This window comes from Nyctibius grandis, chromosome 10 (genome assembly GCF_013368605.1).
Source record: "Nyctibius grandis isolate bNycGra1 chromosome 10, bNycGra1.pri, whole genome shotgun sequence".
In the NCBI taxonomy this organism is placed as follows: Eukaryota; Metazoa; Chordata; class Aves; order Nyctibiiformes; family Nyctibiidae; genus Nyctibius; species Nyctibius grandis.
In genome coordinates, this window is record NC_090667.1 from 26,547,582 (window position 1) to 26,574,968 (window position 27,387).

A 27,387-nucleotide genomic window follows, 5' to 3' on the forward strand; every position below is an offset into this window, starting at 1 on the left:
ATACCCAGCACAGCATTAGACAAAAAAACTCGGAATGATTTTGTGGGGGACCTCTGGCAATACCCAGTGTGATACACGGTACTGAAGGGGACGGAGGAGAACAACATGATTTCGGGGGGGGCGACGGATACCTCTGGCAATGCACAGAATGCTGCACACAATTGGGGGGCACGGGGGACACGGACACCCAATACCAAGCCCCGGGCCCCTGCAGCGTGCACCGGGGGCGGCATAATGACACGAGTAACTTCAAACAGTCTCCGCTCGGGTAAGAGTGCAAAATCCCAAACCGCAATCGGTAAATTACCGCGGCTCAATTACACACTGTCCCCCAAACCCGCCGCCGCCGGCAGCGCAACCCCCGCCCCCCCCAACACACACCCAGCAGGCAAAGGGGCGGGCGGAGAGTGCGCGGAGGGGCGCGGAGGGGCGCAGGGCAGCGGTGCGGTGCGTGCCCACGAGCGGGCCCCCGCGGCGCGCGCGCCCCCGCCCCGCCGCCGCGGCCGCTTTAAGGGCGGCGGGGACGCGCCTCCGGGGCGCCCGGCGCGCCGCCGCCTCGCCTCGCCGCCGCCGCGCTCCCTCCTCTCCCTCTCCCTCGCCCCGCTTTAAAGTCTCCGCCAGGATCCGGGCTCGCCCGCCACTTCCTGTACGGCAGGATGGAGCGCGCCGGGGCCCCGGCTGACCGCCGCCCGCCCGCCCGTGCGCGGAGGCGGCTCTGAGCGCCCCGTCCGCGGCATGCCGCGCGCCCCGCCGCCCCTGCCCGCTTGAGCCGCGCCGCCCCGCGCCCTGCCGCGCTGTGCCGCGCGGGGGGTCCCCGCGCCCCGCCGGCGGCCGTCTCTGCCCTCCTTCTGCCCCACGGGTGTGGGATTTTTTTTTCCCCGCTGAGGAGGCGAGCGGGAGCCCCCCGCTTTCCCCCGCAGGAAGAGGGGTGCGGGGAGAAACTTATTTTCAACAAGTTCGGGGTTTTTTTTCTTTTTTTTCCCCGTTGTGTGTTAATTATTTTATCCCCTCTCCCCTTTCGATGTGCGGCTTTGGACATGCGGAGGCTACTGCAACCGTGTTGGTGGATCTTTTTCTTGAAAATCACCAGCTCCGTGCTCCATGATGTGGTGTGCTTCCCCGGTGAGTGAGCGCGGCGGTTGGGGGGGCTCCCGGTGCCTCCGCCACACGTGTCCGCGACCCCCGTGGGGTGCCGGCGGGGCACGCCGCGAGTGCGGAGGATGCGCCAGGGACCGCAGGGGCCCCTTTCGCACGGGTGGCCCCAACGCTGGGTTTCCCCCAGCTCCGCAGCACCCTCCCGGCTGCGGGCAGCGCTCCCCGCGAGTGGGGCCGTGCGCGGTGCATGGGCTCGGCTCCGCGCTCCCGGCGCGGTACCTCCTTCTCTCCGGTGCATTGCAGCCCCCGACGGCGTGGGGCGGGCGGAGGGGCCCTTGTGTGCTGCCCTTCTTCCGTGGGGCTGCCTGGGGGCTCCCTTTGTGCTGCGGGACTGCAGCCCGCCGCCCCGCAGGGAGCGTGACTCCGCGCTCCGATCTCTCGTTGCAACCCCCACCCCCCGTCCCCTGCCAAAAACTTAGTTGTGCGCGGGTCTCTGCCCTCCCCACCCCACTCGTGTCCGCGGTGGGGGTCTCGGCGTGCCGGCGCGCTGACCTTGGCAGGGCAGCGGGGCGCGGGGCTGCGCGCCCGCTCCGCACCTGGGGCTGGCTCTGTGCAACCACCACCCCACACCCGTGGGAAATGGGTTATGCGGGCGGGGGGCACCCAGCGCCCACCGTGCTTTCCACACCCCCCTCAGCGCCCCATGGCTTGTGTCTGTGCATCGCTCCTCGTCCCGCACCGAAACGCAGGGGCCGCGTGTAACGGGGCCGGGTGGGCGCTCGCCCCGCTCCGCGCCCCGCTCCGCGCCCCGTGTGTGTCCCCCCCCCTCCCCGCCCCGGGGGAACTTAGAGCGCCCGCGCGGGGCTCCGGCTCCCGCCGCCTGCGCAGTGCCCCCGGCCGTCCGCCAGGGGCGCTGTCGCGCCGCCGGCGCCCCCGCGGGGCCGCGCGCCCCCTCAGCCGGCGCGCAGCGCGGGCCCCGCCCGCTCGCAGCCCCCCGGCCCTGGGGCGCAGCGGGCTTTGGTGGTTGTTGTCGTGCCCCCGCCGCATCTGCGGCTGAAAGGATCCTCCCGAAAACGGCGAGGCACCCCCGCACGCCCCCAGAGTGGGTGATTTATTTACTTTTTCCTGGGCTTCCCCCCTCCCGGCAGTGATGGGGCGGGGGGTCCGCGCGGTGGGGTGGGTGTGATGTGAGGGGCCTTGGGCAGGGCGAGCCCCCTCCCCGTGTGAGGTCCTCGCCCCGATGCTCCTCCTGTCCCTTCTGTAGGCTCCTGATGCAGCCCGAGTCGTCGGTTGCGTCCAGGTGTGCAAGTGTGAAAAGAAAGAAGTAAATTCTGGAAGCTTTATAGGAACTTCCACTTCTGTTTCTTTTTTTTTTCTTTTTTTCCTAAAGTACAGGTTTTTCTAACCCCAAACACGGGGATAATCTTTCCAGCAGCTTCTCACATGGTAAAATGCTTTGAAGCAAAAAGAAAATAAGTTGGAGAGAGGGTTAATGCCTCTGTAGCTCTTGAAGATACATTTATCTTCTTCGTATTGATTTCTTCTCAATTTCAGCCCTCAGAGTGAAGCCTTTCTCTCTGGTTCTGATATATATTGTACAGTAATTACATCTAGAAGGCAGGCTCCAGGAACGCTTCAGGAAAACAAGCTAAGATGTAGGTTTAGTATGACAGTATTGTACTACTTGCTGATTTAGATCAGTGGTGTTTGAACCAGATAATATTTGCATTATGGTTTGAAGATAAAGACGAATGCAAGTGGAGAGTAGTAGGTCTATGGACATTTGCTGTGTGTAGGTAAACTCTTCAACGCTAGAAGCTGTAAAACAGCTGTGTAATACTTAAGAATGTTTCAAGGCTGTTCATAGCTCAACGTTTGCTTGGAAAGCAAACTATTTTCCAGAAAGGCTTTTGTGCATTTGGTTTTCACACAGAGCTACCATGTTAGACCTCAGTGACTTGCTTACTCTTTTATGCCTTCTTCTGAAAAGCAGTAATATCTGGTGTGTGTGTGCGTGCAAGGGGGTGGCAAGTAAACCATCGTGATAAACAGGGACGCTCCAGACTCTGATCTGGTACACCAGAGATGCCCGAGGCAGGAAAGCTTCAAGGAGGATCTCAGTGGACTATAACAGGACATTGGTGCTGACAACATCCAATGGCAAATCATCGGAATTTTTGTTGGCGGGGAATCCTGGCCAGCTATTAACCATTTAGTATCTACCACAAATGTTCCAGTACCTTTTCGTAGCATTTTGTAAAGAAAATTAGAGAATTAAGGTATTTGTTATTTTATGTGTTAATTTACAAGCAGCTTTCTTCCCACTGCTTCATATCTCTCTCTCTTCAAATGCAAGAGAGGTCACTATTTATTTTCTCCCCTGCAAATCACTTTGTGAAGAAAAATAAAGGCTATTTTTTTCTTTGTTCAGCAACAATAGATGAACCATGTAGAAAATAAGCCTTTGCAGTATTCCTTCATTAGGGGGATTGTAGTAGGTTTTCACTATTTAAGTAGATATTTTTTGTTGCTGTTTCTTTGGTTGCAGTAAGAGGAGGGAGTCATTCCACAAAAAATATGTGGGTAAGGTTTTGCTCTTTCTGAAGTGTTAAGTTTAGTGCATTTCTCTGTGGGCTTGTCACTGGTAATTGCATTGCTTAATAAATCAAACTAAGACAAGGTAAGAGAGGTTGTTTCCATGGGGTCTGTTTGCTCATTAATCTAAATTCACAGTACCAAAAATCAGTAAGACATAAATATTAACGTTACTGTGATATGTTTACTACGTAGTTTCTCAGTGCTTTGCCAAGAGAGGATAAATATTTTTTTGTAGAGAAAAAAGTACAGATTTGTGCAGTTCTTAGCTGTAGCTGTGACAATCCTGGCATCTAAGGAGTGACGGTTGTTAGCATACTCTTAGGCTAGATGCATAAATGAAAGTAATTTTCTTAAATCTAGATTAGCTCTTTGGTAATGGATCAAATTGTTGCTGACCGGGTAACTGCCTGTAAATGGGTTTTGGATTTTGAGTCTTCACAGTCTGAGTTGAGAGTTAATTTTGCATGTAACTGTCTTCTGCTTGGAGGAAAAAATATACTAGGAGCTTTTGCCTATGAACAAATCAAATGCTACTTCAGATAGTTTTAAAGGTACAGAGAAGACTGATTTTCTTTATTAAAGATTTTACAGAGGAAGGTGCGTTGTGCACATAGAGAAATACGGAACGTACAGGAGAGGGCCCTCCAAGACTTTATTTAGTCCTGTGGTTTTTATGAAGATGACACTTCTTACATTTTAATTATCCCTTCTTTTCAGTGCCTTTTAAAAATATGCTTTATGTTACGGGAAGTTGCTAATGGAGTACTTGCAGATAAAGATTGTCAAGTGAGCGTTCCCAGGCTGTAAGAACTGAGCTTGCTGGTACGCTTTTTGGGGGAAAACTCAAAGGAGAGCTTTGCTATCTGTTAGCAGGTTTGCAGGAGCTGATTTGTGGTTAACGGAGCCAAGACACAGCTTTCAAAAGTCTTCAAGTAGTCACGGTAGCTGTCTGCACTAGCAGCCAGAGTAAGAGGCTTCCTAAGTTGGGGAGGAAGGAGGAGGCATCATGGAAGGAAGGGATTTCAGCGTATTCAGAAAAGAAAGGAACACAATTTGGAAGTAACTGGAATTCCCTCAGTCATATTGGGGTGTTTGCAGTGTCTAGAACGCCTATATTCAGGCCGGGGACTGCTTGGAAGAGTGAGGAGGATTTTTGCCTGTGTATATGAATTAGGATTTCTGTTACTGCTCTCTCATCCCCTATCCCCTCTCCTTGTTGTCTAGGAAATGGGGATGAAAGAGGTTTTGATCCTCTTCAGAAAATAACGTCTTGGTCAGAACAATGAGGAGCTTCTGTGAGTCTAGCACAGAGATGTCACGTTGTTTACCTGTCCCTCCTGCGTCCACACTGGGAACCTCTGCTGGACAAATTGGTCCTGTTTGGTACCATAAAAATCACTGAAAAACACCTATTGATTTCAGTAGGGTGATGGTTTCACTCCCAGTTTCTGGGTCTTTGCAGGGACAAATGTTGTCTGAAGTTGTGTAGGTTCGCTCAGTTAAAGCCGTACCGTTATCAAGTTGTGCAAGTTTAATAGTTGGGGTTTGTTTCCAATTACAGAAGAGACAGATAACAGTGAGGACTCTCAAAATAATAAAGCGTTATTAGCATCGATTCTAATTTCAATGTTCAACTTTCATGGTTAAACTAAAGAAAAGACTTCAAACTATTAATCTTAACTGTCCTTGGAAAAAACGCTAATCATTTGGTTGCTGCTTTTTAGCAGCCAAATGAACATGTGGCGTGATGTGCTTTAAAGCCTAAGGGTATAGTAATAACACTGTACTTTAGCTAATATATAACTTCAATCTGAGAAATTATGAAAAAATGAGACTAATTTCTGTTTGCCTAAGTTACTGTGCTTCCTTTTTATAAGATCAGAGTTGCTCCTGTGTGTTGACAAAATTGTAATTATTTATATTTACATGCCATGGTACTTAAAAATTGTTGTTTAGAATTAAAAGTTTAAGTATTTTAGGAAGTAGAATATCATCAGACAGATGTTCTTAAAAGATATGGAGTCATCTGAGGATGCAGATATTCACCAAATGGGTTAATTTTTTATTTTATATATCCCTTCTGGGGACTACTTGCTGCTTTAGGTGCCTAAATATCTTTACAAATTTTTCCCTTCTTCATGAGGTAAACTCCCGTCAATGTTTCTTCCAAGTGAAAATTGTGGACCTGCATTTTCTTGCACCAGGTTGACAGGAATGTGACTTCATTGATTGCCAGAGTTACTCCCAGGAAGAATTGGCCTGTATCAGCTTTGTAGAGACATGCAGGGGTTGGAAGCAAAGCGGAGAAGAAAGATGTAAATTAATGCACACTTTCATGCTAAGCAGAGGAACCTGGGGCATGGGCCAACTGGAGATGCCAAACTAGAGAATAACTTTTGATGAAAGCAACTAGTTTTTACATTTGTATGTCAGTAAACCTTTAGAGGAAAAAAAAACACAGAAAAATGATCCTTGGTTGCTCTTAATTTTTCCATTACTCAGTGTCTTGCGGTAGTGCTGTTGGTCATGTTATTCATGTTGCAGGCTACAGATATCCATCCACATTACTTGCCCTGGGGCAAGTCAAACTGGCTCCTTTCTTCTAATGCTGTGAACATGTGGTACAGCTCTCCAAAGTGATCTTGAGGACAGGTGTACTCTTAGATGAATCAGGCTTACATTGGTCCTGTCTTCAAATGCTTGCCTTTCAATCTACAGTCGTCTTGTTGAGGCAACAGCTGCCAGAACACAGTGGCTTCCTGGTTTATGCCTTGAGCTGTCACGTATTTGTAGCCTAAGCAAAGGCTCTTCCTAGAAGGTGAACAGGTGAATGAGGGTGCAGATTGCAAGCACAGCAGTGAAGACACTGTGATACTCCATGGGTGTTGCTATTCATATTTCATTTTTCCTTTTCTCTGATTGCTGGCAGTATTAATGGGAAGCTGAAGGAAACGGTGGTGGTGAGTAAACTCCTCAACTGACTGGAGGAGGAGGGAGGACACAGGGCAGTAAGGAAAGAAAGAAGTTCATGCAATCACTGTAAGATATGTTTTTATTACACTGAATGGGCTCACCTTACAGCAATTTGAATTAGTCTTCGAGTGAACTATGGTTAAAGTAAAATCAGTTAGTACATGGCACTTTTTTTTAATGTGGTTTTATTATGCATCTCTGAGTTTGCTTGGGAGTTGAAGTACTAGCATTCTTAATTATCAAGTCATTTGAATAATGACGAACCATTTTCTAGAACTTAAAACTTGACCGCATAGTGCACCTGCCAGCAGTACTGACACATACAATCTCAATTGACGTGGGTGTTGCAGTTTTTCTATGCATAAATGCTGCAGTGATTCCTGAATACGTTTATCCTGTGCCAGTGCCTGCTTTGAGGGACTTTGCATTCACAGCATGGAGGCCTTTCTAAAGAAAATCTAGGTGTTTTGAGACTTGGATGCTTAGCTTAGGAAAGCTGCTTTGAAAAATCCTTTTCTCTGCTTGCAGATAGGTAATGAACAAGACCTTGAGCCCTGAAGAGCTGCATTGGTATTTAAGAGCAAAATGTGGGATGTTATTTGGTCTTGTGGCAGCTGTTTTCTTCCCTGTTTTTGAAATGAAATGTGCCTGTCTCCCTGACAGAGTGCTGTTAAAGTTCTTCTGTTGTGAGTTGGTTTATTCTGCTGACAGTAAAGGAAGGCTATCTGATAACTCCTCACAGGCAAAGCAGACAGTTCAGTTTTCCCACACTTCACTCTTTCCATCTTCTGTCCTTGCAGGAGGCTTGTAAGAGACATATAAAATGCTATAATATTTGCTTTAATCAAAGCAGTGCCTTGCCCTTTCCTTACTCCTGTAAAAGCATCTACAATTTGGATTATTGTTTTTTAGCAGCCTGAAGTCGTAGACTTGGAGTTCCTTGGTGAGTTTGTCAGACTGGTTGAAAAGCAGTGTTAGTTGTCCCAGACTGGAAGAGGATTTCACTGTAACGAGTGGTGAATGCTGAATAGGCAGGATATGAAGGTAAAATCACTTGTGCCAATGTACTGGGTAAGCCATTTTTCTACTGCAGAGGTAAATAGAAACAGTTCTGTCCTGACCCTTGCTGATCCTAAACAGTAAGCAAGTTAACTTTCCTTGGGCCTCATTCCATTTCTTTAAAACAAGGATGTCCGTGAAGTAACCCCTGCACCACTGAGGACCAGTGACTGCTTTGTGTCAGTTTGGTGTGCTTAGAAATGCACTCCTGTTAAATCTCTACACGCCCCTGCCCCCCTGGATTGTAGAATAACTCATTTTATATCTTGGGATGTAGTGAAGTTAGTGATACACATCTCAAAACAAATAAGCCTTGGCTAAGAGTTTTTTAGAGCAAGTTTAGTGATTTTTTTTTTTTTTTTTTGATGGATGTTTGTTTATACAAGCCTCAGTTTAGTGGGCCTCAGCATGAGACTGTTGTGTCCATCCATCCCCCTCCTACCCTCCACCCCCTGGAAACTCCAAGTTGAGACAGTAAAGATACCTAGTAGCTTTCAAATAATTAAGTACAGATCTACATAGCTATCACAAGTGAGTTTAGGGATTAAATTTTCGATAGACTTTCATTGGTATTTTGATTCCTAAGGTGCTTTCAGACTTCTGGAGATTATGGTATAGATTTACTGCAGTCAAAGTAGAAATGAGGGTTTGTGCAGTGTGACTGTCTCTCAAACACTGCATCCATGTAGTAGGTAGGCAGAGACAACCAGTTGAATGTTTCTTCGTGTTGGCCTCCATGCTGCTTGTAACAGTTTACTACTTATTCTTATAGTGCAGTAGCTCGTGTATTTTGTATTTAAATCTCTGCTTAAAATACAACTAAAATCTGCCTGTTGACAGCAGTTGCATCATATTTTAATTGGCGAGAATTGCTAATGGAGTGCTCAGGTTCTAAAATTAGTTGTTTATTTTTCTTTTCTTTGCCCAAGGGTTTTGCATCAGATTATATGGCTTCTGTATAACTGTTTGTGTTCCAAAGCAACACCTTTGTGCAGTTTTAGCTATTTAAGTAAGTGTTAAAAGTATGGGCTCAGTGACAGCAGTTTCAGAAACTGTGACTTTTAAAATTGTTACTTACTACATTGTTTATGCATTGTAAAGTGCTTCTGTTTTGTTTACTGTGAATTAATTCATTGTTATCTTTGTAAACTGAGGGTGCAAAATGTGCAAGTTTATAATGTTTTATCTTGGCATAATGGCAGGTCCTCAGCTGCTGCAAATTGTCATCGCATGAGTGATGCTACTGTTTCTGTGGCAGCTTTCATCAGGTGAGGATTAGCACCAGAACCCTCAACATGACACTATTCTGAAAAACGACTATGCAGCTTCTTTTCAATATTTCCATAGACTGGCTTTGGGTCAAAAGTGCATAGTTGTGGTACTGTCTTTATGCTTCTTGGAGAGTTTTTCTTTTACTGTGTGGTGAAATGCAAAACCACCTCTTCGTATGATTCTACTTAGTGTGAAGCAGAGGTGTCCAGTCCCTCTGTTACAATTATGGCTGTTTGGAGAATGCTTGGCATGTGTGTCAGTCCTTGGAATTGTTCTGTTGCGTTGTACCTAGTTTTTTGACCAAAGCTGTGGCTATTGCAAAGGTATTTGTGAGGTTTTCTGTCAACAGCTGTCAGTTGGGGTTTTTTAAATCAATTATTTGTTTGATGCCCATTTTGAAGTGATTGATACCCAACTTCTTTTCCTTGAGTAAAGTAGTTACCAAAGTAAATAAGCCACCAAAAAAGTGGTTGTTTGAATTATTCACTGTAGCTATGAAGCTCAAACTACAAATACACAGCCACTTTAACAACTGTCTTGTATGTTGCACTTTTCTGAAGTAAAGAGCCCTCTGATATTTTGTTACTGTGAAAGTACTTACACATTACAATAAAACCATGTCACAATGTCCTTAACTCAGTGACCTGAACTCCACAAGCACTTTGCTATCACATTTTATCCAGTCCTTGAATAATTTTTGTAGCAGTCTGTTTTGCTTTTTCTCTGATTTTTTTTTTCAACTTATTTTTAGAAAGGTGCACACCAGAACTGAACACTGGTCTTATTCATATCATATATACGCAATGGTATTGCCCTTTCTGTTTGTCCAAGGATTTTCGGTGGCCTATTTTTCTGCCATGGCAAGAAAGCTGATGTTGATTGTTTGCCTAGTATGACTTCTAGATCATCATTGGAGTCAGTGCTGAACAAAATAGTCTGCTGTTCAGTGGATGTGGCCTGGATCACTAGTTCTTAGGGGTTTTAACTTTGTTAAAATAAACTCTTTGAATGGATCTCCTTTTTTTTATGTGACTTGAAGACAGCTATAATGGCAATTTTAGCAATAGAAAGGCAGGCCTCTGACTTAAGTCCTCTGCAATCTTAGTGTGTCTTAGATGCATCTTCTGTTCTGGTTTTGTTTGTTTCCTTTTGTAGCCCAAGGGTTTTCAAGGGAGTAGTAGTCGGTGCATCCCATAATAGTCCAGGTGCCTGTTGTGGAGTTATCTAAAACGGATATCTTAGGGTTTGACTTGTGTTAGGCATTGTAAACTGAAAGCTTCGCACAGCTCCAGAACGTGACTGTGACCTTCTGGTTAGTTATCGCCCTTGTGTGGTAACACTGATGGGGCTGACAGTTGAGCTTCATTGGAAACTTGGAGTGGGAATTATGGTTTGGATGTAACCCCAAGGAGGCAATAGATTTCTTAGGAATGTGTTTTCCCCATCCATTCCCTCACCATGTTACTCATGCTGCTGTTTTTGGATGAAAGTGTTTCTTGTAGTATCCTTATTTTCTTCTGCTGCTGGATGCAGGTGGGGAGACTGGATGTTGAGCTAGTTGCAAGAATTTAGGAGAGGTGCTCTGTTATTGTGGCCCTGTTTCCGTTACGGTGGTCTCCCTTGGATGCTTTTAGCTTTCCACCTTGATTGTGTTTATTTTTGGCAAACTTTCACCATGCACCAAATGAGAAAAAACAATCCCTTCCCCTCCAGCTAATATTATCCTATACGGGAAGAGGCTGGTGTCTGTGCAGGTAGATGAGGAGGTGGAGAGATCCTTATGACTAAAGTAGAGAGGGAGTCCAAGCTTCCAAATGTGAGAGCCTTCAACAAAAAACACTGAGAAGACTTGATCCATACCTATCAGCTAATATTGGCTTAAGTTCTGGCATGCTGAAAGGATCGTAAACTTAATCATGCTTGATCTATACTGATACTCGTGTGCTTCAGGACAGAGTGCAGTAGGAGCCAGGCAGGCCTGGCAGCGCGTGCTGCCTGGAGAGCCCAGAGGAGTGACCAGGCGGTCTGCCAGGAAGGTTTTAACTAGCCTTTAAAGCGATGGACTAGATGGCCATCACCAAAAGTCCCTTCCAGCACTGTTCTGTGCTGCACATGCTCTTCCTGTGCACCCTAAGCACCAGGTTGCCCCTGCTCTGTGTCCGTGCTTGTCCTGGAGAAGTAAACTGTATCTGTAGCTGCTGCAGCCTGTGAGAGACTCATGGCCAAAGAGCCTCTGCTGTGCACTGAAAGGGAGCGTGATGCCCAATGTTATTACTCGCTAGAGCGTGAAGCCTGCAAGTAATGGTAATACAAATGTATTTCAATTTGTTACCTGGCCTTCTGTGTCGAGATTAGACAACTACTATTCTGTTGCACATGTGCATCACTTGGGGAAACATGCTGATAGTACTTAACATTTAATTGTGTCTCTTGATTTTATTTGTAAATTAGAATCTAGAGGATCTGTAAGGAAAAAAACAGTAGAGCTTAATTGGACAATGTTTTAGAGTAACTAAAAAAAAAAAGACACGTGGCTTTCCAGCTTTTGGAGCTGAGACAAATGCAAACTTACTTATTGATCCATACATATGATATCATATTTTAACTACTGTCTAAACTGGAGGTCATCTCTGTACTAGATTGCTTAAGAATCTGTCTATCTTATCACATCTTGTACTCATTTATAGTTGTTTCCATTTCTGGCTTTGTTGGAGAGACAGCTAGTGTTTCAACCTAAATTAAAATCAATAAGAAGCAATTTTGTTTGTTTTTTAACTACTAGAGCGGGCTTTTTTTTTTTTTTTTAAACCTCTATATATTTGACTAAGTCACTTGGTTCTTTCCATCAAGGTAATTGCTAGACCTCATTAATTCCTAATTTTTGCATGTGTAGAAATGGGTTCATTTTACAATGTACCTAACAAAATGTCAAATATGATTTAAAAATAAACATTTAATTTAAATCATCAATGAGAAATAAATGCAGGAAAGAATACTTAGTTAGAAGTAGTTTAAAATCATCTTGAGGGGAAACATATGCTTGGGGGCAGTGGTGAATGCTGTTGACACAGGAGTCCTGCACTGGCAGGGTAGCACAGGCTTCCCCTGGCAAATTTGGGCAATGTTCTGCAGGGATGACTTCCAGTGGAAAAAGCAGAGTCTGGGTCTCTATGCCTTCAGTCCTTGGCTTGGATATATCTGCATCACACCAATTCATGTAAAAAGCTGTTGTCCTGTTGTCAGCTGGCTTCTACCACACAGCCAGCAGATTGCCAGCAATAACAATTAACCTGGGTAAAATTTGGCGTGGAATTCAGACTGAAGCAATATTGGTACTTCCTAGATAAGGCAGTGGTGAACCATAACATAGTATTAGCGTAAATATCTGAAGGTAATGCTGTGGTAAAGTATCCAAAACAGGCTGTGTTGCTGCTCTGGCGAGTTGATCACAAGGCGTGGGAAATCATCCTCTTTAGTTTGCAGTACAGGCTGCCCAAATGGACAGAGGTGGACACGTTACTGGGTGATGGTTGTACTCTATGTTTACAAAGTTTATGAAGGTTCAGTTTTCACTGGCAAGGCTTCCTGTCACTGATGTAGGTATCCGGTTGGAAGAAATAGTTAGTGTCTTAAGAAACAGCATTTTCAGAAAGGGTAGACCAGATGCTGTGGTGGAGAACCTGGCTCTTGCATGGAAGCTTTTGTTAAAGTGTTTGCTTTACTACTTCTGGGTGAAGTTCAGCATCTAGCAATGTTGGGCCAGTGTCTATATGAGCATTTGTATTCTTGTTTTAAATTGTGCAAGGTGAAACTTTAGTCCCTGGAAAAGTGAATGCCAGTATTTTTCTCAGGTGGTTCTTTGGGTTGCTATGATCTTGCCCAATGCTTCTCATAATTTCAGACATGTTTAAGAATTCCTGAAATTCTTAATTCTGAGTACAAGAGCCTTTTGGATAGTCTAAATCTCAGTACCTGTTTAACTTTACTTTGAAGATCCCGAGTATTATGAGCTACCAGTTACTTTAATCTCTTGGGGTCAGTTTTCTCTCACCATTTCTTTTGCTTCCACTTGCTTTGATTCAGATATGTTAATGAATCAAGGCAGAGGGCAAACCAAGGGCAAAAAGAGGCAGACCTGGCTACCCTGGTAATCAAAGCAAGAGTCTGTTCCCTTAAGTAAACTGCTAAAGCAGTGTTTTGTAGGAACAAAACATAATTAGTAACTAGATGACACTGATGAGCGCATTTCCTTCATCTGTGAAGGTAACTTTAGAGTTATGCATGAATTGCTTGAATTTGATATCAACACAGCATTTCTTTTTAACTAATCACTTAAAACCACAGAGGAATTTATGTTTAAGTGCCAAGAAACCAGCTGTGTTTAAAAATATATGAGCAGACCTGGTACTCAGTGATCCAGGAATGCAAGGTAAAAGTGACTTGTCCATATGCTAGTGATACCTATCGTAAATGAATCCCAAGTTCAATGCAAGGAGCAATACATTACAGCACAGATTCTCTGTCAAAAAGGTAGTTAATACCTCATGTCAAACACTGTCTGCATGTACTGCTTTCTCTATTTCATGTTATTAAGCAGTGTGACCTTTTTGCTTTCAACAATTAGCTTTCAAGGTGAAAACCAACTTAGGAAGAAAATTAACTTTTTTTTTCATTGGATCTGAGGAGTCTTATAGTTTTGCAGTAGTCTTGATTACACCTTCACGCTTTACAGTTTTGATTGCTATCTTGGATCAATGACTCTTCATTTCTGTAGTTTGAGATTGCATTCCCCTATTTGCTTCTGTATTTGGGAGACATCATCAGGCATTTTGGGTGCAGACTGTCTGCAGAGCCAGATGAGGCTTGTAAGATGCATGCTGTCAATGGCTAACAACTCTAGCTTGTCTCATTTGCACTCTATTAGTAACAAGTTCACTTGCTAAATAATTCTGTTCTGATCTTCAGTTTTTAATTTACCTGACAGTTGTGCTTTCTGTTGAACTGAGACTATGAGCACCCACTGTGATAAAGCCATGCTCTCTTTCTTTGCAAACCAAATGTTTCTAAACTGCATACACACAGTATGAGAGACAGGGCTTATGGTTTGATTTGCCTTTTTGCTTCAATTTGTAAAATAGAGGCCATCCTGCTGTTTGCTATGTTTGGTTGCATTCCTTGGAAATAATGTTGAAGCATGTGGGCCTTACTAAGAGTATTCTTTCTTGGTGAGCTGGAAATAAAATACATGGTTTTGATGAACACCACTTCTGTTATCACTGACTGACTGGGCCATACAATACTGAACGACATAAAGGATCAAAGCCAGTAGCACTGTCCCGTCTGCCCTGGAAAGCTGATGAATTGTTCAGTGCTTCCCTTGGTGTCTTTTAGTGACTTCTGCTGTGATCGATACAAGAAGCATCAACAAAAATTGGACCCTTCTGCTAGCTCTCATGCTTGCAAGTAAAATGGAGAAAGCTCAATTTGTGTTGCTGTTTAAGCCCTTGCTGTCCTCACACATGTGCTATATGAGAGTATGAGAGGCTTGTGTACCTGTTTGCATTTTATTGTGTGACTCTGCTGTCCTACCTTCCAGGATGACACTTCAGTGGTGCCAGGCTGGTTGTGAAGGAGTGAATGCTGTGGTTTTGGATAAATCCAAAAAAAAAAAAAAGCTTCAGCAATCTTTCAGCTGGACTGTAAGGATAATACACTGTTAGTGTCTTTAATATTTGTAGCCTCTCTCAGAAAGAGCTTAAACTGAAGAATTGTTTATGATTCAGAACGATCCATACCTTTAAAAAGCTGCTTTGCCATTCCTTTGCTCTTTAATCTTCACTGTCTTCCGCTGATGAATTGTTCCAATGGTCACTGACCTTTGCAGTTACTCTGGTAGTCTTTACCATGTGGGTTCCTGAGCTGTTCTCCTTGCTGCAAAACCAAAATCCAGCAAGAGGTGGAGTGCTGCCTTCCTGAGCACTGTATTGTCTTTGCTGTAGGTGTGCCTCTCATCTGCATGCACGCTCCCATTTGGACTGGGGGCTCCTTTCTTTGCCCCATCCCTCTCTGATGTAGCCGGGCCCTTATGCTTATGCAGTGTTTGCTATCCAGGCCCTATGTGGGCTTCAAGCAGGAATTGTCAGTGCCTGAATGCATAACCTGAGGCTAGCTGTGTCAGTCATCCCCTCATTGCTGAGCAGTTGGAGCGGTGTTCTGGACATCGGGACCTGATTTCTCAGATATTTTTATATGTCACCCTTACTGGTAAGGAGGATGCTGTGATGATCTAGGATCAGTCTTCTGCTCTGTCTGGTCTGTTGAGTGCTTCTGAGGTGCTATTTTGCATTCAAGTTGCTATGTGTTGCTATATATATATTTATGTATGAATACTACTGCTTTTAAAACCTGGCATAATAATAATTAAGCTTAGGAATTATATACCTGAATAGGTTTCTCCCATTAGTAAAGCAGTTAGTTGGATTACAATGAATATTCAGCAGATGTTGTAGTAGTAGAGTAGAACTGACTTCACATTGGGGATTCATAATGTGTGTCTGAATCCATGCATATAGACAAAATTGCAAAATGAGATTTTTTTGGAAGGATAGTCTTGTCCAAAGAACAGATGAGGCTACTTTATAGGTGTCCTGGTTTTGTGGGGGTAAAATTTATAGAATCACTTTTCTGTTATATTTTGTTTCAGTTTGTGGCCAGCTGTGGGATGGTGATCAAGGCCATTAGCAGTAAGCCAGGGCAGCTGCCCCAGGCTGGCCCACAGGTGTGTTCTGTAACATCAATGTCAGGTTCACTATAAATGGGAAAGCTGCTGGGGAGGGGTGGGGTTCTTTGTTCTGCTCTTTTATTCCTTCTCTCATCCTCCTCAACTATTGTTATCCCTGGAGTGACTTGCCACTATTCTGTGGGCTAAGTATAATTTTGTGTCTTTTGTATTAGCATTGATATTGGTTTCATTATTTTATTAAATCTGTTTAAATTTTAACCCACGAGTCTCCCTCCTTTTCCCAGTTCTCTTTCTTGGTCAGGGAGGGGACATTGGGTGATAGAATAACTGCTTATTGTTTAGCCGTGGGTGCAGGCTAAATGAAGATAATAGGACAGGAAACTTCTTTGGTAAGTGAACTTAAGTCAGACAGCCTTGTGACTCCTTTGGCTGTTTAGCTAATGCTTTTTTTGTAAACTTTGAAGCCAGAGTTGTATGTATGCTGTACAAACTGATAGCACCTCTTAATTTTACACCAGAGTAGAGGTGGTGTGGAGAAATGCTCTATTGCATGGTAACAGGTAATTAGTTATACAGGACTATTGGTTTTGGTTCAGAAAAAAACCCTCCCTCTTCAGTGGAGATTTCCACCTTGAGTGGGATGGCACAATGTCAGATGAAATCTGACTAGTGAGTGATTTATTGCAATGTTGACAAGGAAAAACTATCTACTATGGGTTATGTTGATAGAGGACAATGATACTTCATTGCAGTTTCTTCCCTGAAAAGCTACAGTGGCATTGATGTTTTACTGTTTACATGTTGCTTCATCAATTTGGGCAGTTTGTGTCATGGAGGGGAAATGTGTGGAGATTGCTTGTTTTCAAACACTAATGCCTATGGACACACTTTTTTCAATGAGGAAACCCAGTGAAGAAGCAAGCTATTTGTACAATCATGTTTGCAGTCAGATTGCTCCCTCTTCCTGTCTGTGCTCCGTTTTACCAACTATATATTTTCTTTAGTGTTTCAAGAAAAAGACTGAAAAAGCAATAGAAACAGTGGCAACAGAGTTGGTGTAAAATACATACTGGTGTTCTAAAAATCAGTTTAATTTTAGCATGTATTTTAACATGAAGTTCAGCTATATTTTTCTTTGCCGCCTCTTCAGCAGTTTAGCTGTTTTCTGTTTCATGCCAGGAGTGTTTGTGAAGCCCAGAATTCGCCCTGTGCAACAGGTGAGAATTCTGCAAGTGACAATTGCAAGGAAATTGCATGGTATGAAATACCAGATCATAGGTGATTTGCCCAAGGCATAAAATAATTGAAGGGATCTGATGATAATTTTGAGGGGAAAACAAAGCCCTGATTCTGGGGGACTGTATTGTAGAATCTTATACTTGACAAGTTCAAACCAGGACACTAGAAACTTACTTTGAAGAAACGTAGGCCTTTAAGAGCTAAGGGATGTGTTGCCCCCAAAGACCTCGATGTCTCCTGATGCTCCAGTATCCCTGAGAAGGGCACCAATGGACTGGACCGTAGCTATTTTTGAAATGACAAAGCTGGACAAACATGCTAAAAATACCTTCTTAAGTTGGCTTGTGTGTAACCAGCACTTCAGATGACAGTCTGCATCTTCATCACTTCCAGGATGTTGAACCAGGTTGAGTTGCACTAGCTTTTGTTACTGGAGTTGGATCTGACAGCTACAGAAAAGCTGAACCTGATACCCTGTCTTCCTTCCAATGAAGGCCAGTGTGAACACATCGCACCTGTGATGGGCAAACTGAATTCCTTTGTTCTCCCTAGACCAAAGTCACTCCTGATTGAAGAGCATTTCAATTTAATTAGACTTGAGCAGTTTGGATCATGTTCATCACAATATACCCATACACACAGTCTGTCCTGGCTCCTTATGTTCCTGTACCTTGTGTGATGTTTAAAACATGGCAGTGAAAGGAGACATCACAGAAGGCATCTGGTTGTTTCCTTGCATTCAGTGGCATGGATTGTTTTGGTCAGAGAAACATTGTGAGATTCCTCATTGCATTCTCCCAGCTGTGTGAGTGTGGCTTGAGGGTTCTGGTTTGGTTAATGTGGGAGCTTGGATAACTGAAGTTGTAGGTTTGGATGAGGAGCTCTGAGGAGGTGGCTGTGCTTTGTCCCACCTAGGCTCTGGCTCAGCAGGTGCTGGCAAAGTTATTGATGGTGCTTTCAAGACTTGCTGCACAAGGACAAGCAGTTGCATGACCAGGCATATGCAATCAAGGCTGACTGAACCAGCTTGCTGAAGCCAGGATGGCTTCTCTCACTGCTCTGGCAAAGGAGCAGGTGAACTCCTGTACTGCAGTTTGTGGGCTCAGCGGAATTTAGGTATCAAATGGCAAGACTTCCTCTTGGAAGGGCGGGAGAGCAGCCAGGGTACTGTGGAGCTCTTTATGTCTTGGGAGAGAGTAGCACCTTTCTGATGGGGAATTCAGGATCTTGGTGCATTGCCATGCCATCAGTGAGGTTAGGCTGCCAGAAAGCCTTCTTGACCTGAGAGTTACACATGCAGGTATTGGCCTAGCTGATTTCTCTCCTTGGGAATGAAGACAAGGAGACGTGTATGTTGCACAACATACTGATCTGTTTGAGTGGATCCAAGATGCTTGTGGGCACTGTTTATCAGGCTAGGAGATGTCTTTAAGGGTCCTAATGTCTGACACTGTCAAGTATGAGTACCTTGAGAATCAGGAAGAGATGGTGTATGTTCCCCAGAGAAATTGTTTTTTCCTTTAATGGCTTGAATTCCTTTCGGATGCACCTGTCTATCAGACAACCCTACCCTTAAGAAAAAAGAAGCCTTTCCTCAGTGTTATCTGAGTTCCTCTGACCTAGAGGACATTACAGCTACACCTTCACCCTTTGAGCTTCTGTAAGGCTGGCTTCAGGATAAATCTGGTTTGCTCTTGAGCTTCATAATCATGGAGTCAGTGTTGATACTGAGCTGGTGGAATTTTTCAAAGAGGACAAATAGCAGTAGTCTTTGTATTTCTCTTTAATCAGATAGCTCTCTTCTGAGAGAGGCTGGGAGCTGGTAAACTGATGTGCAGTGGCTGAGAGATGAAAAATGATACATCCACTAATTACTGAATAGTTTCTGAAAAAGCAGTCCTTTTTGGTGTGTAAAATAAATTGTCTCTGGGTGATGGTATGCTGTTGATTATGCTACAACCATCTTTGCAAGCCTAAGTTTTCATTTAAAAAGGCATCATTGTCTGTTAAATATTTGGGCATTCATACTCCCCCTGGGTTGATCAACTATTTGAAATGAATTATCTCACAGTGCTGTCACAATTAAAGAACGGCACGCTCAGGTGAAAGGGTTTGTCTGTTTCATAGATTGGAGAGATATGCTCAGTGAAAATGAACATCCTCCCAAGGTTAAATTATCTATTTAAAGCTCCTCCAATTACAGTGTTGGCTAGAAGAATTTTTTTTAATGTGGATAAGAGTTAGCAGAGGACAAATTATATAATTGGAGGGGGAGAGAGAGACTTCGTACGTGCTTACTCCTAAAAGAGTGAGAGGGATAAGGAGACAATGCCAGGGAACTGCCTTCAGACATCTTAGTCCTTTCTGGTTGCCTTAATCTCAAGCAGTCTTTGCAGGTTGGGAAAGAATGAAAAAAGAGTTAGTATTTGTGTGAGAGCTTCCTGTGACTTCTCCCAGGTGTGCTCTGTGGGGCTGGAGGCCACTTGGCCTTTTTGTAAGGAAAAGTAAAAAAAGCAACCTTCATTTGGGATGTTATAAATAGTCTAGTTTTTGCTCTCATATAGCACAGAAGAGTGTATTAGCTGGTGAGTTGAATTGGCATATTCCTTTGTGCACAAGTTACAGCAACTTAAATGAAAATTACGCTCATAGCAAGAGAATGCACTCTGTTTAAATTAGATAAGGAGATTATGACAGAAAAAGATCATTGAATAAAGGGGTTTTTAAATTAGCCAGTGAAATAAATGTATGACTTCAAACTTTGTCTTGCCAGAATTTATTAATAAAACACAATCAGGTTTTTGAAATACAATGAAGACCTCTTCCTTTGAAGGTTACAGTGTAATTTGTGTAATTGTGTTTGTATAATTTGACTTCAAGATATGTCCTTGCAATTTGGTAAACTGCAGATCTTGCTCCAATCTATTGCATTTTTCTTGTGCTTCGTATTGACGCATTGAATTGCCTCATAAGTCTATACTCAGTTTCGAGTCATTGCACTGCCCTCTGGACCTTGAGAAATTCACCTTCTGGTCTCTAACGATAATCTCTGCATGGAACTTATCTGTGAAGCAGCTGGCCACCTTTGCTTGCTTCCTTACTAAGTATACACGGCTAATTGCTGTTCTGAATAACCTCGCTTCGCTATCATACAGCTGAAGAAAGCTTACTGTATGATGCCTGTTTTTTTCCCAGCTGCAGGATGCCCTCTTTTGGCAGGGAAGCCAGAACACAACTGTCACGAGCATTCTCTTGTTAGAGCTGGCTGATCCTTGCTGAGAAAATCCCCCTACCATTGTATATGTACAGCAGTGTTTCAGCTGGTCCTCTACTGAAAGTGTGTTCCTGCTGAAATGGGACAGAAGAGTAGCTTTGGGCAAGGCAGTGATCAGTGTTGGTTGGATGTGTATGTAATTATGAATATATTATTCTAATGACACTCGTATTAAATGGGTTTTAAACTCTTGAGTTTTCTCAGTACAAAACAAGTGCTAAAACATCCAGAGAGACTTGGAAAAAAGTTACCATTTTAGTGCTACTTTGTTGGTGATCTCCTTTGAAATCAACAGAAAATGTGGGGCAAATGATTTATATTCTAAGGCATTGATACTATGTGTTGGGTTTGTTCACTTAGAGAATTTGGGGTGAGATTGCTCTTGGCTGATGAAGCAGGGAGAAATTTTAAATCTGGGATGAAAGCTCAAAACACTGCAGAGGGAGGTAAAAACAAATTGGCTAAAAGATGCCTGTGGGAGGGTTGAGGGCAGAGAGTCATGTTGAGGAGTCGAGTCACTGGGACTCTAGGTGTAGGCAAAGCTCATTTAAAGATGGGTTCTTCAGCAGGGCCTGGAGAAATAGCTGTTGTTAAAACCGTTGGAAATGTAAAGTGTCTTTAAATCTTAAAATTGCATAGAATTTAAAAAAAAATATTTAGGAAAGATACCTCTTCATATATGTATTGATCCTTTTAAATGAATGGTGTGAGACTTGAAAAGAAATTGCACCATTTACAACTTATTTCTGTGTCCTTGGATTGAAATATTTTGTATAGAGTTCAGAGCAGAAGATGTTGAGTGAAGTTATACAAGATTAATAAAAATAAACCTACACATGACTTTGCATAAAGGGGGGAAAAAAATCAAAGGACTAACAAATTTGCATAGATAACATTTGAATTGTTAATTCATATTGCACTTCATTGCAAGGATGTAATTTTTAATTAAGAATAAAATGTGGTAGATATTTTAAATGGGAAATGATTATAATTGCAGATGGAAATTAAGGTAATGAGAACTGGTTTAATTAATTGTTAAAACTTGGCATTTTTCTTTTTTTTATAAGCTTGTGGTCTGTGGACAGATATTTGTTTTGTAAATGTGTATATTTAAACATACAATGATTAAGGCATGAAATGTTGGCAGCAAACACAGTTTTAGCTGAGTTGTATCAGTTACTTGAAAGGGTCTGTATGGACGGACTTTTGAGCATCTTTGGTCGACAGACCTTGCTGCTTGCAGGATTGGTGTGGAATTGCTGTGTAAAAACTCTATTCCCAAAATGTCCTTTTTAGACCATATTTGTCTTTCACTGTGGGTTTCACAGATGGTGGAGATACTTCACTGGAGAAAAATGAGGTGGTGTTTGTACTAAATGACTATTGCCTTTAAAGTTCTCCATTGATGAATATGACAATACTATATTGACCTGAATTTAACTCTGCAAGATTTTGTTGGTGTGTTGTGCTCTGTCTGTGGTTAACCGACGTGGCCCTTTGGGAAGCTGGGGGTAGCTCTTTGTACAGCTGAGCAGATCTGTGTCTGCAGAGGAGGGAAGGAGAAACTGGGGTGTGCAGCTCCTATCATCAAAACCCCTGTGCATGACTGGGAGGGTTCCTATAGTTCCACAGAGCAGCGTGTCCAGCAGAAGTCTGCCAGGGAAGAAGGTGGTGATACTGGAGGAAGAGAAACTCCAGGTGTGTGCAGAGGCAGCCCTGCTATTTTGCTATGCCCCAAGGGTATTTTGGACACAGCCTGTTCTGAGCAGCGTTGGATGCTGCCACTGTTGGAGGAGGTCCTTTGGCCCTGGGTGAAACACCTGAGTAAAAGCCACTGGGGGGGCTGTGTATGGGATTTGAGAGTGAGGAGCTGTGGGGTGGCACATAACTTCTCAGTATGCACTTTGTAATTTTTTCTTGTTGAAAATTTGTCAAGGTCTCTTAAGATTTACAGCCTTGTGTTTAGGGAAATGCAGCATGAAAACCTGCAAAACAACCATTTCCTAGTCAGATAGCTGACACCCGAGGTAAAGAAAAATATTTGTGTAGAATTCTTAGAATAGAGGGTACTTTTGCCATTTGAAAGCTTGGTAAACTTATTTACCAAGCTTAGAGTTTTGCATCCAGAAAGGATTTTGAAGTGAACAAAATTAGTGTTGCCACTTATGTTAAGAACCACGTATGAAGTCTGTCATCTCTGGCTGCAGAGGGACTTGGAGAGAACTACAATTAGCACTAATTGGAGTTGCGTCTGAGTCTTCTGTCTATTGGTGTGAGAATGGACCCTCGAAGTGATTGGCAGGAACTACCTGACTGCTCTAATTCCCTAAAGAGCTGTTCTGTGGCATTGCAGCGTATCACAAATGAAATGAGTGTTTACCAGAAGCGACCAGCTAGTCTGCCTGAATGATCCATGCAGCACAGATGCTGAAATTTAATGCAAGTTACGCAGTGTGCTGGGTACTCGTAGCTGTAATAAAGATGCACTACAATTTTTTTCTGAGAAGTGTAGAATTTTGAATCCTGCAGATTTCATTGCTCTGTGATGCTCTGCAGAATGGGTGGAAAAGAAGGTCTGGCATACCAAAGAGTTGTCTAACCTTTTCAATGTGTGTGGGTTTATTTTTGTTTTCCATTTTGGATTTTTGTGTTGTCACTTGGAAAGCGGTGCTTCACCTGAAATCTAGCTTGTGTTAACCATGTTGGTCATGGGAAAAAATTTTGCCCAAGTAGATAAAAACTATATATGCAGAAAGACACATCTTTGCTTGGTGTTTTTTTTTTTTTTTTTGCACCTGGGTAAAGAAAATGGAAACCTAAGAAGTAAACTAATATTCAGTAAAATGATAAAACAATTTATTCAAATGACAACGTAGTGTTTTCTTTCTTCTGAAGTACGCAACCAGAGATAGGAAGTATGGTAATGTCCCTAGGGCAATATACAGCTGATAGCAGTGCATTCATTTGCATTTCCTCCCCTTACCTTGTGTTTCTTTTTTTCCCCTGAAGCACATGTGTTGGGAATTGAAAATGCAGTTTGCCTATTATACACTGGCAGTAATCTTTCAAATTTTTTAATGTAAAAAATGAGGCCACAAACATGAGCAGCCACTGATGTATGGGGCTATTGATGGGAATTGAATTTGCAAAGGGAAAATGGGATTTGGTTGTAGTCTGAAATGATAATGATGTAGCCCAAATGGATTTGTAATGGTCATTCATTCATTTTTTTTTTTTTCTCCGGTGATTTTGTGGTTTGACAAAACATATTTATGCAGGTGACTGTGAAAGTACAATAGGTTCACTCTGAGTGGGAGTTAATAGCTAATGGCAAATAATAAGTATGCAAAGTCTGAGTTTGAGTCTGTTCGCACAGACTTTGTCAGGAGAAGGAAGGGATGCTGTGATTTATTTTCCGAAGAGAGGGAAAAATGGTCGGGGTAGTGCTTCTTTGTGAGATTTAGGAAATAATAATAAAAAGAAAATGTTCCTTGACATGAATTCTTAAAAATATATGGATGTGTAGTATCAGCCTAGAGAATACTTCATGCAGCGCAACACGTGTATGAGACGCTTTGCACCATGTCTAGATAAACCAAGGCTTTGCTTTGGAGAGTTTCCAGTCTAGCTATGATCAAACTAATGTGCATGACATTGAGATGCTGTGTTAGACACTTGTGTTCCTGTGAGCTGTGGCTGTACCTGCATGACGATCCCCCCCTGCCCCGCCAGCCTGTAGTCTGAATTTGTAATTTGGGCTGCCAGGGACTGCAAATTTTCTGTGTATCCTGGGTGCAGTTTTATGTGCCTTAGGGTGACTTTCATGTTGGTCTTGTTTCAGTGGAGCTCTGTCTTCCCTCCTGTGAAAGCGAGAGGAGAATGACATGCCAGTATTCATGTGGTCAGAACAAACTGGTGGTGACAGGAAAATGATAATTTAATGGTGTGGATGGATTTTTGGCTTTGTGTTCCTCTTGTTTCTATTTTTTTCCTTCTTTTTTTTGGACCAGTGAACGTCACACTTGTAAACTGCTTTCCATTTTAACTGGAGTATAATCTTTGTCAAATGCCACATAATTTAAAAGTATGAATAGAAGTAATTATGGAGTATAGGAAAAGTGCTTCTGGTTTTATAAATATATTCCTTATTATAAATTTTCCCATTTAAAATCAATACAGCCAGTGGGTCAGATGCCAAGGCTGAAACACATGCCTGTGTAAAGAAATCTGCTCTCAAGCTGTAGAAGACAAAAAGAGGAGTTTATGGACAAAAACGGCGCTGATGTACCTGTAGTTTGTATTGCCTCTATTTTCCTCTTGCTGCTGATTAAAGCCTGAGCTTTCTGAAAAAGAATTTGGCTTAATGCTCTGAAGCCAAGCTGTGATGCAATCCTAGTGGGGCCTTCCTGGGGGAGAGCGGAGCGAGAGGATCCGAGTGCGCAGCAGGAAACCACCGATTGTGAGCAGCATCGCTCAAGTATTTCCTGCAATGTAACTTCAGCTATTTTGGCTACAGGCCTTAGTGCTTTTGTCTTTTTTTTTTTTTTTTTTTAAGCATGCCATGAATGGTCTTGGTGCAGAAAGGCTGTGAGCATCAGAAGTCTGTTTATTTTAATTGGCTTTGCTATCCTGATAAGCTAAAGGCAGAAAGAGCCAGGCGGCTCAGAGGGCTGTGGGTGGGGTTTCGTTTGTGGAAATATCAGCATTTGGAAACTGCCAGTTTGTTTTATAACCGTGTGAGGCTAATGTGGGCTGGGTTAGTCTGACATCCAGTTTGTGTGAACTGTTTGGGGCAGAGACTTTCCCTGTCTGTACAGTGCACAACACACTGCAGACCTCTTCAGAGCTTTGGAGTGCTGTGGCAGTATAAATAGCATTAAGGGACGGTACTTTTGTGTCTCCTTCCTTTGTGAAGGGTGGCAGTTCCTCTCCTGGTCCATTGTCTTGGTCTGTTTTGCACAGTGATAAAGAAAAAGCTGCACGTACCAAGATGTGCCTGTCACTCTTTAATAGTCACCTTTGAATCCAGGAAACCCATGCTGGGTCTGACCTTATAAGAGCGCTTAAAGGATAAGTGCTGAAAGAATCGAAGAATTTTGTTTTGACTATGAAGTTGCTAAACATTTCCCCTCTGAATTTTCAAATATTAAAGTAAAACTGGATTTGCCAATGACTACTTGAAAAATACTATTGTACCTTTGTAATCTCTTGCATTGGTTCTGGTGGAGTATATTTTCTGTGAGATATTTAATCTTATTTTTTGTCTATTTAGGACTGGCTGCTAAACAAGCAGAGTCCTTACTATATAGTAATTCACGTTTGTGAAGCAAGTGGTCTTAGAACTAGCTGGACTGTGATGTAATTTGCACTTTTAACAAAAAAAATCTTGAAGGGAAGTGGACCCCTAAAGTTATTTTGAAGTTTCACCCCAGTGCAGCAAGTGTTGTGAAAGGTCAGATGCCAGCAGTTGTAAAGCTTACCTGACCCAGGGTTTGTGGGTGCCTCTGCAGGAGCAGCAGAGTTGCAGGCATTGATGGAAGCCCTGAGAGCTGCAGGTAACGCAAGCCTGCAGGTAGCCTGTGTGACGTTGTGAGTTTGTGCTCAAGGCACAGCCAGATAAAGGTGGATGGAACCGTTATGTTGTTGACTGTTGGAGCAGGAGCTCTTGGCTAATGGAGGAGAGACTCATACTTCATGATTTAAGTTTCATACTCTGTGCGTGCCCAGCTAGGTGTGTTATATTGCAACTGTCAGTACCCTTGGTTTAACGCTCTGTTCCTTGTACGATGGCTCAACAGCCCATTCACCCCTTGGCTTTAACTCAGGAACGTACTTAAACATGAACTTAACTCTTGAGTTCTTTAAGTGTGTTATTGAATTGGAGCCAAAATGGTGAAGGTGAGAAGTTTCTCACTAAACAAGTAGATTATTCTTATTTTAATTTTTTTTACAAAAATCACAAGTAATTTCTTTATGAAGCCTTGTAAGTGATGGTGCTGCTTGGTGTTTTCCCTTCTATTTTGGCAAAATACATATTTGTTGCTCTAATAATTTGCTGCATATACATCACAAACGTCCTTTCACACACTGCAAAGGAAAGAAAATTGAAGTGCCATTGAAACCAAATTTGCTCGGGTAGAACTCTTGTGAAGTTTCTCTTTTGTTCTGAGGTGGGTTATCTTCGATCTTCTGTCTCCTGCACCTCAGTAGAGGTTTGTACTGCTACAGCTCCGTTTTGACGTGTGAAGGTGCAGTTCTCAACCCAGCAATGTTCTGTTTGATCGGTGAAACTATTTTTTATAGTGTATCCATGTATGTGCAGACATTTGTTCTGAGTACTTTTATTCAATGGCTCAGGGTTCAGTTGTTTTACTGGAAGTAGCAAGTATTTTTTGTCTTTTCCTTACTTAGCACCCGCATAAAACATTATGCTCATGAAACATTTATGGTAGCAATCCATTAACAAGAAGACAAAGGTTTTCCTCTAAAGAGGATCGCCAAAACGTCTTGCTGAAATGAAACCTGTTCTCCAGCTGTTTTGTATGCATTATTGCTGCTTCTTACTGAAAGTTTAAAAGGTCCGTGTGATGTAATGCAATGATACTTCTGTGTGCAAAGCTGCTTGGAAGCCATCTGAGTCAACAGGAAAGCAATATCTTCTTAAAGCTTGTGACTTATATTAGGTTTGTGATCTCAGGTATGAAGGAGATAAAAAGGGCAAGGGTTTACTGTAGATTCTCTTGAAGGCATGTAGAGTTCTTGAAGTAGTAATAAATGGCAGATTAAAATTGATCTCAGTGAGACTTCCAATGTTAACCAGTGTTATGGAAGTAAATGACTTCAGCTTTTTGGCTGCTTCATCAAATGGATCATGTTGTATCGTGCTGTCAAAAAACTGCTTTACCTGAAAATTTCAGCTGTGAAAAGAGCCTTTCTGGAGTATCTCTAGAATAGAAAGCTTAAAACTATAATGAATGATTGAATGACTATTTGTGTGTATATACACACACATCATTTTAATGGAAGAGATAATGTTCTTGAAGACAAGATTAAGGATTCAGAGGAGTATTAAAAGCAGAAATATTATTTCTAAGTGAAGGGGAGATGAGAATTTATTATTAAAATGTTAAAATAA

General features: G+C 42.8%; 1 protein-coding gene across 1 annotated transcript in view; it reads left to right on the forward strand.

Moving 5' to 3' along the window:
* Nucleotides 1-859: 859 nt before the first annotated feature.
* Nucleotides 860-27,387, forward strand: part of PTPRG (protein tyrosine phosphatase receptor type G) — a 408,111-nt gene continuing 381,583 nt past the window's right edge. The window contains exon 1 of the mRNA XM_068408918.1: nucleotides 860-1,122. Coding sequence (XP_068265019.1) covers nucleotides 1,038-1,122 — 85 coding nt within the window. The 5' untranslated portion in view covers nucleotides 860-1,037. The remainder of the gene's footprint in view (nucleotides 1,123-27,387) is intronic.